Source organism: Pinus tabuliformis, chromosome 5_1 (genome assembly GCF_031772625.1).
Source record: "Pinus tabuliformis cultivar Carrire ecotype Pingquan chromosome 5_1, CPIR1, whole genome shotgun sequence".
In the NCBI taxonomy this organism is placed as follows: domain Eukaryota; kingdom Viridiplantae; phylum Streptophyta; class Pinopsida; order Pinales; family Pinaceae; genus Pinus; species Pinus tabuliformis.
Genome location: NC_142305.1, coordinates 337,090,493 through 337,101,536, shown reverse-complemented (window position 1 = coordinate 337,101,536; position 11,044 = coordinate 337,090,493). Strand labels below are relative to the sequence as shown.

The 11,044-nt window shown below is 34.6% G+C and overlaps 1 protein-coding gene across 1 annotated transcript; it reads left to right on the top strand.

The window, feature by feature from the left end:
* The first annotated feature begins 4,867 nt into the window (after positions 1 to 4,867).
* On the top strand, positions 4,868 to 5,928 carry LOC149164794 (expansin-A2-like). Its single transcript, XM_089430988.1, has 3 exons — positions 4,868 to 5,028; positions 5,173 to 5,491; positions 5,625 to 5,928. Exons 1-3 carry the CDS (start codon positions 4,899 to 4,901, stop codon positions 5,926 to 5,928), a joined length of 753 nt encoding a protein of 250 aa, XP_089287114.1. The 5' UTR covers positions 4,868 to 4,898.
* The last annotated feature ends 5,116 nt before the right edge of the window (positions 5,929 to 11,044 follow it).

Sequence of the window (11,044 nt, the reverse complement as noted above, 5' to 3'; positions counted from 1 at the left end):
GCCATTCTAATATGTATCAAGGCTAACTTGTGTAAGAGTAACGCTGAAGTGAAGAAGCGGAGGTGATCCGACAATATCACCTGCTTTTAAGTGGTTATTACTCCGAGAGTACTTCAGGAGGCTAGTATTCATAATGTTGAATAGGATACGCAAATTAGCCCCCGACTCTGATTGTTGCTGTAGCATAGAATTGATGTATGCATCGCGTATAGAGCTGTACTGCCAACTTGGGGTGGCGATATTTTGTATTAGTACCATATTTCTCCTCAATTGCATAATTGGGAGTCTCGATAGCTTCATTTTAATCGCTTATGACAGTTGGTAGAGATTCTTATGACTTTCACAATTGCGTAATCTCAAATTGGTTCTACAGCCATCTTCTTTCGGCTTGATAAATTGAAGTAACCAGAGTTACGTCAGGACATAAATTCGGAACGACTTAAGCATGTTCCGCTGATGGATGTATGGAGTAAAGTAGTATGTGTGTGTATTTTTTTAATTGTTTTGAATAGATGAAATTTACCATTATGAGATTATAACTGTTTCAACTGAATCTAAACTAAACTTCCACCGAATATGACACAGAAAACGGGGAACTTAGATTTCGCATTGATCTTTAAGATGAGCTAAGTTTATAAATTACATTTTATTTTTTATTTTTTTCATAATAGTTACACATATATATAGTACATAAATTATTAATTTAGACACATCTAGATCACAATTATAATTCATAGGAAACAACAACATTTAGACTGATTCTTCTTTATTCATAATAACAACTACACATGACATGGAAGCATTACGTGGAACATTCTGCCTTAAGGTTTACATGTAACATACATTACAATTCATAGGAAACAACAACATCTAGACTGATTCTTCTTTATTAATAATAACAACTACACATGACATGGAAGCATTGCGTGGAACATTCTCCCTTAATGTTTACATGTAACATAGATTACAACAATAAATGATTCTTTGTCACATTTCTCCGATACAGTTATCAATAGCTCTCATATCCATTTTGAAATCTCACTCTCTTTTCTTCACCACACTTTTGAGCTTCCCACTTGATCCATTTAAGACATAAATGCTTCAAACCATCTTTGTTAGTCTCGATACAGGTTAGTCTTGATACTAAAGCTTCTTATGGAATTGCCACCATCTCTTGACTATGTGGTCTTCTTTTATAAATAACATTGTGGGTACATAAGACATTGACAATTCTACAACTTGACCTTCTATAAAATAAATTATACTTCTAAAAAACAGATCACACCCACTTGACCTTATTAAAAACTACTTATAACTAATAAGAGTCACATTAATCTATTCAATAATTAGTATGTTATTACAGATACCAATATTTTCTAACCTAACCTATCCTATCCATTTGTCAATTTTCATACACAATGTTCACACTTATATTTTGATTGATCTGCATCTACCATTCCTCCATCTAGTTCATCCCATTAAGCTATTTAAAGTGAAGCCTTCATAAATATACTTTATTATTGCATGCGTTACACAACCATGATCTTCTGCACATGAAGAGAACTTTACCACTTTCCATCAAACAGAAGCACTTCCCACTTGCCAATCGGAACATAAAATTGGCCAATCTTATAAATAGATCAGATCTGCATCCTCTGGCCATGGTGTAAGGCAGAAGCTACGCCACACAGATTCTTTAGCACTATATGATACACGTGTCGGAATTTCAGAGGCATTTATGCAGACAATAGTTTGGACTGTGGTTTAGAGTTATTGGTGATGGCACACATGGGTCAGGATACTCGAACGAAGACAAGAATAGGCTTTCCACATATCACACCGATTTTTTCGGGACATACGCTTCGTGGATGGATTGCAGGGTTGAAGTCACCCATGGCAGTGATGGTGATGATGCTTCACGTTCTCAAGGCAGGTGGGAGGTGTTTGCGCATATCAAACCATGCCTCGCAGCTTCGATTTCTTTCAAGGCCGGGCAAGAATCATGTTTGTCAGTGTTTTTAAGATGGATTTTTCATCCTTCTTCCTGTTGTCCATCACTTGAAAAATGTAGAAGATGGATTTTTCATCCTTCTTCCTGTTGTCCCTCAACAGATCCATTTATGCTTGAGAAAAGGCAATGTATGCTTCTACGTCTACTGGTTCTTGAAAACCATTCTCCACCAAGTCCCAAATGTATTGAGAAGAAAATAGGGCCTTCATTGTAATATTCTAATAGTCATAACTTTTGTCATTAGATTAGTGAAGCTTATGCTTGCTGTTGCCATTTCGGAGTGAGAAAAAAAAACCTTTCTACCTGCTTGTAAATATTCTAAAAAAATCAATATGTCCTCAAAACAAATTTTAATTGCTAGTAAAAGCACTTGTTTTTACACCAACAATGTTTAACTCGCTATGATACCATATTAGAAGATCAGAAAAAATTTCGTAGGGTCAGAGGAGAAGAGTCTGGCTCAGAATTCAGTTGCGGCAAGGTACGTCTTATGTTGCAGCAATGATATCGCAACTACACAGAGGCTTAAATAATACACAAGACACGGGAAATAAGTCATGGAAAAACATAGTAGAAACAAAAAGGTTGCGGTAAATTTACTCATGAAGCTTTAGAACCACATCGCAACACAACATACTTTGTATTGTATTTCAAAACATAGGAAAACACATTCGCGTAATAAATGGAGTCTGCTGGGGTTGCAGGTAAATGTCTTTGAAATTGGTTTCCATGCACCCACCAATATTTCCTCCACAATTTTCTCCTCACTCCCTCACATACTTTCAACCTCTCTCGGTCTCTCTAATATGCAAATGACTTTTACATTCACATTTATCTCAACATACAAATTTGACGTTAATACATGACAGAGAAAATATTTAAAACACAACATGGTCAATTTTACATAATAAATGGGTTTCTCAACTTGTGTTATGGAGTGTGGGCCCAAAATTCATTAAATGTGCTAAACTCACTCTGTCCTGTTTTGCAGAATGGTCAGCGTTGTACCTCTGTTCTAACTTCAATCCTCCCACGCTTATGTTCTGACTTGTTCTGAGTTCAATCCTTTCGCGTGTAAACAAAATTGCATACAAGGTGAAACAAAATTGCATACGTGCAATAGTTAACAGTCAAGCATGGTGTTTGTCAGTGTTTTTAAGAAGGTGGTTGGGATTATTATTTCCAACATCCCCATTTTATATAATGTGGGCACTAATAGCCCATGAGATGCAACAATATCACTCGCTTTCAAATGATCCCCAATGATATTAAAGGCTGTACTCTTAAAAAGTATTAAATTTTTTGTTAAAAAGTATTAAATTTATGGGACCTTTTTTGTTGGTTTGATTTAGCGATAATTTGAATGTTGAATCACATGGTTTACATAATACCATTTAACATGCACTAATTTATTTATTGGAGATTTAAATTTATATAATTTCAAAATTTATTTTAGATTTTAAAGTAAAATTGTTATTTCATCTTTTAATACTATCATCATTATCAAATTAAATAAAGAAAAAATAATTAAGAAAATTGTTGTATGTTTTTTAATAATATTTTTTTTTTAGTTATTATGTCTATTATGATGAGATATCTTATCTCTCATCAATAAGTATACATGACCATTTTTAGTTTGTAAAGGTAGAAAACAAGAGTAATAAAATTCAGGATGGCTACTAACTTATTTCAAAAATCATCATAATTTTCTATTAAAGTTGAACTAACTAAACCATATAAAATTGTAACTTTTTTATCATAAATATTATTACAAATTTACATATAAAATCGTAGCTTTTTGATCATAAATATGTGATTGAGAGGTTACTATAGAGAATGAAATAGACATTTTAAAAGTCCAAAAAACATTCCAAATAAAATTTGTATTTAAAGATTGTGGCCCCTTCGTAAACATTAACATCCTTTTTGCAACCTCTATTTGGCTTTCAATCATTAGAATTTTGTCTTTTAAATTATATATTATTAAGTATAAAAAAACACTCTTTAGAAAAAAAAAATATAACCATTATAAAAAGGTAATTTATAACCGAACATTCAATACTCCCTGTTCTATAACATTGTTACGAGATCATATCATAAATATTCATATGAATTATATATATATAACCTCATATTACATTTCTATTTTTTTTACCCCATATTAAATTTATTTCATGTCTTCATTTAACCATCTCACTATTGTTATCACGAAAAGTTCATTCACTTAGTACTCAACTTACATTCGTCCTTATCACTCTGCCTTTACACTTCCACGTAGAAAGTGGACGTTTCCAATGTCAATTGATACAGTTGACATCCATGTTTTTCATTTGCAAACGCTTGCTTCGCTCCGCACTTGATTGAAAAAATAAGAAATCTATGTACATCCATGCTTTGCATGTGAAAATTCAATCTATGTAGATCCATGCTTTGCATGTGAAAATTCTTGCTTCGCTTCCCACTTCATTGAAAAAATATATATATTATTTTCTATATATAATTTATAAAAAGTAATTCCTGAATTCCAGCGAAGACACGAATAACCATATGCCTTTAGGCACTTATAAGTAGAGAGAAATTATACGCTTAATCGTCGCCCACCGGCCGTGAAGGTTATAGGATGGTCATACCTTTGAATATAAGAAACGCCGGCCACCGTTTGTTTGAACGTGCCGCGTACGTCCACCAAATATCTTAACAGCGAATCATATCTCCGCACGCTGCGATGGGTACCGCCATCCGCGGAAGAAAATTTGATCCTCTGTCCACCTCCCAATTCTATTTATTGGGAAACCTCGGAGTCCGAGACTCAGTTGTGGATTGAGGCATTACTTCTCACCCCAGATATCAGTTCAGTTGAAGTCTACTTATATTAAGCAACCGTAAAATGGCGCCTGTAACACTGACCACGATGTTCAGTCTCTTGTGGATAGCTGGTGCGGCTTTTGCACTAGATGGTGGCTGGCAATCTGCACATGCTACGTTTTACGGTGGCAGCGATGCGTCGGGCACAATGGGTAAGTTCATACCTCCACAAAACTCCAGCCCTGTGGACGTCTCGGAGGGCGCAGACACTATTCGCTTTGCAGTTTCAGCTTTAGATTGATAATTTAATACCATATGTTAGCTAAAGCAAATCGATGGTGAAATTATTTTGACAGGCGGTGCGTGCGGATACGGTAACCTATATAGCCAAGGCTATGGAACGAACACTGCAGCTCTGAGCACGGCGCTTTTCAACAATGGCGCTACTTGCGGAGCCTGTTACGAAATGAAATGCGACCGCCACTCCGACCCTCAGTGGTGTATACCGGGCACTGTGACAATTACTGCTACTAACCTCTGCCCCCCTAACTCTGCTCTTCCCAACGACAATGGAGGATGGTGCAATCCACCTCTCCAACACTTCGACATGGCTCAGCCTGCGTTTCAACAGATCGCCATATACAGAAGTGGCATTGTTCCAATCATCTTCAGAAGGTAATTAATTAATTATTACCCTAATTTGTCTGTCAACACTCCACTCCTATTCTTCAATCCTTAGAATTTATTCCCAACTTGACTTTAATTGGGATGAAATCCTAACCGGCAAGGTCAATATTTATGTATGCAGAGTACCATGCGTGAGGAAAGGTGGAGTTCGATTCACGATCAATGGCCACTCCTATTTCAATTTGGTACTCATTACCAACGTAGGAGGTGCAGGCGATGTGGAGGCGGTTTCCATCAAAGGTTCCAACACTGGCTGGCAAGCAATGTCCCGCAACTGGGGACAGAATTGGCAGTGCAACTCATATTTGAATGGGCAGACTCTCTCCTTGCAGGTCACCGTTAGCGATGGGAGAACCATCACATCCTATAACGTCGCTCCCGCAAATTGGCAATTCGGCCAGACATTTGAAGGACAGCAATTTTAGCCCATTGTCATCTGCTTCAAAACTAACCTGTCCAAGAGTAACGCAGAAGCAACGAAGCCGACGCGATGATAGAATATCACACTTTTAAAGTGGTTACTACTCCAATAGTACAATAGGCAGTATTCCACACTAACCAAGGGTACGAGGATTGCTACCCACTTCTAATTGTTTCTGCTGTATAGAATTGATATACACGTCCTGTATATTGCTGCGCTGACTGGGGACGGTGATATATTGTATCAGTGACATGTTTCTCCTAAATTCTGTAAATTGGAGCTTTATGTTTTAATTGTTATCGTTGACGGCAATTATTGGAGATTTTGATTACCTCTACTCGCGCATTGTCGTGACTGAGTTAATTGATTTTGAAGCGAAGTGTTTTACGTAGTCATATATATTGGGAACGATACACCTTTCGGACTAATTAGTTGAAGCAAAGTGTTTTAAGCGATACGATCATTGTTACCTTGGTCGGCGAGCTTTTTTCTTAAATTTAGATGGAACTTTGACAAATTTATTTCACAGGTCAGTGAAAGCGCTGCACACATTCAAAGCCTCTCCGTTCATCTCGACTCCCCTCATACAATTCCTGTTTTTCTGGCCGGTGCTGCGAAATTGCGAATGTTATCTAATATTTTATTGCAACACATATTCCTGCTTCGCCGTCCCGCTAAATTGCGAAAACGCGTTTGACTGGGGACTTCGCCATTGTTCAGACGTTTCTGTGGTTTGAAGCATAGTTACCAAGTTCGGCCGTCTTGGCAAAAGAGTTCGGAAATTCGCTGATTTAATACGTTAATTTCGATAAGATACGGAATTTTTGGTTAACGAAATCAATTAAGTTAATTCCTCCACTGCGGGTTGTTATTCTGAACAGCTGAGCAGAGGGTACAATGCTCTGCTGCGATATTTGAATTTCCTGTGCTTAATAAGCAAGCAGCCATAGGGATATAATTTAATCATTGTTTCGCTTCTGTTCAGGAGCGATATTTGATTTTCCTATGGTCAATAATCAAGTAGCCATAATAATATATATAGAAACATCTATGTTACAGAACATTTATATATATAGAAACATCTAACCAGCCATCGTAATATATATAGAACATTTATATATATAGAAACATCTAACCAGCCATCGTAATATATAGAAACATTTATCTCAGAGGGGCATTTATACATATACAGAAACATCAATCCTCCAATACAAAAAATGGAAACATCCATTTTATCCGAGCATTCACAAGTATCACTGATAATTTATATATTAAAAAATATTATTGAAATTTTCAATTATAAAATAGTAAATTTTTTATTAAAAATGTTGCTTTTGTATTAAAAAATAAAAATAAAAAATAAAAAAAATTAAGTTTTGTATTTTAAAAATTGTAAAAATTTCAAAATATAGTTTTAGATAACAGTAGTTATCTAAATAGGTTATTAGGGTTATAATTTGAAGTTCAATTAGAGTGTTTATTTTTTGTGATTGATCACAAAAATTAATCTACCAAGTTATTATTGAATAAATTTGGATTTTAATGAGAACTAGTAATCTTTTTGGTTTGTGGAGATTATTTAAATATCCAATATTTCATTTTTTACATTCAAAATCAATTGAGAGTTTTTGTTATTTATATTAATATATTTTATTTACATGTTTTCTCAATTGGCAATACAAATAATAGATTATCTTAAATAGATTAAAAAAAATAGAAAGAAAAAATTAATAATTTATTATTTAGATTATAAAATTACCATGATAAATACATTTAAAAAAATTATTTTAAATTAATAAATATATTATTTTGAAATTAATTGAATTTAAATTAAGATTTAACTTAATATGTGATTTAACGTATTTCTATAAATCAAATGAATAGTAAATAAAGATACATCTTATATTGCCAAACAAAAAAAAAAATCATAAAAATTAACTAAACCTGCGCAATGAAATTAGTAAGTAATTTTATGCTTATAATGATATCTAATGGCATATGAAAGTTGGAGAAAGATGCCGATCAAGTATACCAACCACTTAATTGATCGGGTTGTCATAGTTGTAGATACCAATACTTAATGACTCTTGCTCTTACAAATTATACATTCAAATCTTAATTTATTATGGTAAAAACTGAGATTAAAATAGCCAATACAAAACATTTTAAATTTGTTTAACACAACCATTTTGTAATGTTACATCTACAACACCATATCCTTTGATTTGATGTGAGTGATCATCCACAAGATATATATTACCACATTCTTGAATTCATAATACGTTGTTTCTCCTTTATCAACAAAATTTCCAATATTCCCTTTATTTCTATGTCTGGACTCACGTAAATTCATTTTGAATAACATTGAAACTTGTGACAATAAGAACATGCATCATTCTTTTTAATATTAACATCGAAATTTCGTTGGGTAATAGCTTGATGTGGCTTTGCACATGGTGGATTTACATATCTTTTACATCCTTCTCCTTATTTGCTTCCCATGGATTTCTTCTAGAACAATGCTTTCCTTTTGCTATCAACGCAAAGCCTAAATAATGAGACCTACAATTAATATTTTACCTTCGTTGTTCTTCTTCTTGCCAAAGAATACAGTGAGGTCATCAAATATAGGTGACATTTCTCATGTTACAAAGAGACCTGTAACAAAACATACAATATTATTCTAAAATATCGTTCAACATCATAGTTACCATATCTTTGTTTGAGATTTTTTCACCAATATCACCCAGTTTTTCTTTCAAATATCTAATTCTATAAATAAAACTATTACATTCTCATTCTCCTCTATTTCAATTGAAAGAAATTGATTTTTTGAGATCTAAAATCGATTTGCATTGGTTGTTTTATACAAAGCTTTAAGGGTATTCTATCTCTCCTTGAATTTCTTGTAGTCTCTAATATGAAAATTAATATTGTCCTTCATGAACATTTTTAGAATCAAATTTTCTTTTCGCTCATGGGGCTCCCAATTATGAACCTTTGTGAGGACTTCAAGTTTGGATTCATGTCTATATACATTGGGCCAAACATTTGTCCCTTCCATCAATGTATGAATATTGAACTTACAATTCATATAATTGGACTTGTCTAGCTTGTTTGGTTTAGTTAAATAAGGATTTTCCAAAGACTTATTCATTAAGCACACCTTTAATAAGAAATAATTCCCACAAAAAATTACCTTCTCGAGGCCCTAGGATGTTGCCACCTCCTTTGTTGTTGTAAGATCAGTAAACGATATGTGGATGAATACCTGCCCATCATCAATGTCAAAAGCAGTTGATCCAGTCCATTTCGATAACACTGACAACAAGAAAAATATAATACCTTCTACATAATTCACAATTCCAGTTAACCATATAAGATTCTTCCCCATATCCAAATTCGACTTCAAAATATATGAGTTTCAGCTATGAAAATAATTTTCCAAATCTAAATGTTTTGAATGGGATAGAATCATCAAGAGAGAAATCTTCTTTAAGTATAACTCTCTTGTAACTCACTCAAGATACATATAAATCGAATCCTTTTCCATTCATGCAACTTACAACACCTCAACACAGTCTCACATGCAGTAATCTCATAGCTTTCATGACTTGAACAATCCTTAGCTAACTCAATTTAGACGCATGTAGCTTACATAGAATCCCACACAACAGTATTTCTTAGTGTAACATTCTTGATAGTCTGATGCTCGTTCACATTGCAACATCTCCAACATTCTTGTATTGACAACAACTTCAATACAACAGTCCACACATTTTTCAATAGACAATAATTGACATAATATACGACTCTTTATTTTTTGATCTTGCTGTCAATTAAGAGGGTATCGTAGATTTGGAGACCTTGAGTGCTCAAAAATCCAACCCAAATTCGAAGTGATACAACATGACCCACTGTTCACACAAGTTTGTACACAGATTGGCTACAATAGACAACAATTTCAACATGGTTCATTATAATGTTGCATAGATCCATGTGTAATCACACTAACTTCCATCTCCACTTCCTCACAAAACAACAAGACCATTTCACATACACACCACACACCTCTCAATCAATCCTCTAATTTTTCTTACCTCCCGCTCTAATACCAAGACAAAATATTAAAGGCAATAAATGGAAATGATGATGCAGCTCATAGGTGAGATAATAGTCACACTAAGAGGTTTCCCACACTCTCACATCACCCAATCAACATCCTCTTACTTTTATAAGTGACACAAAACAATTTTTGGGTCTACGTATTTCAAACTTTGATGGCTCTTGAATTTTGTGAGCATAAGTGCTCACCTTTGGAATCCTATGGGTTATGGGCCCATGGAACTGTATTCTATACAACAATGGAGCTCCTAAACCTTACTTCCACTCATATCAGGCTTGCTTGTAAACTCATGTTGGGAACAGGATCCCCCAAGGACAATTTTGGGGTTAAAAGACCATGTTTTGGGTCGAATTTTGTGATGTGGCTCAACCTGGCAGGAAGAGTGACACTGATTAAGGCACTTCTCTCGACCTTGCCTATATATCAGTATGCAATCATTATGGCTCCGGCAAGCGGCCACAAGCAAATGGAACTGATAATTAGAAGCTTCCTCTGGCAAGGAGGAGAACAAGATAATAAAAAATTTAGCCTTGTTAAATGGGAGCAAGTTACTCTTCCCTATGAAAAAGGAGGTATAGAAATATGACTGCCAGGACTAAGGAACATTTCCCTGGGGACAAAAATTATCTGGAGAATGATAAATGGGAACGGCCACTGGTGGGAAAAAGTACTAACAATGAAATACTTGAATGGTCATAGAAAAAAGATGCTCACTAATACTATTCCAGACAAGCCATGCATCCAAATCTGGAAATTGGTTAAAAGGATCATTCCTCTTATTAGAGATCAAATATCAACAAATCCAAGGAATGGAAAAACAATTTCTATCTGGGAGGATAGAATAATGGGAAAAGACCACCTTAAACCAGCAACAAAATTTAAGGGGCCTTCAGAGATGGATGGAAGAGCAAAGTTTTAACACACTTTATTCTATTTCGGATTAGGATTAGAATAACTGGGTTACATGGAAAAAGATGGCCACTCCATCAAGACT

Excerpts from the sequence above, each read along its gene's own strand:
- LOC149164794 (XM_089430988.1), top strand. The coding sequence starts at position 4,899 with ATGGCGCCTGTAACACTGACCACGATGTTCAGTCTCTTGTGGATAGCT. Across the intron at positions 5,029-5,172 it reads CGATGCGTCGGGCACAATGG|GCGGTGCGTGCGGATACGGT; the intron begins GTAAGTTCATAC and ends TTATTTTGACAG. Across the intron at positions 5,492-5,624 it reads GTTCCAATCATCTTCAGAAG|AGTACCATGCGTGAGGAAAG; the intron begins GTAATTAATTAA and ends TTATGTATGCAG.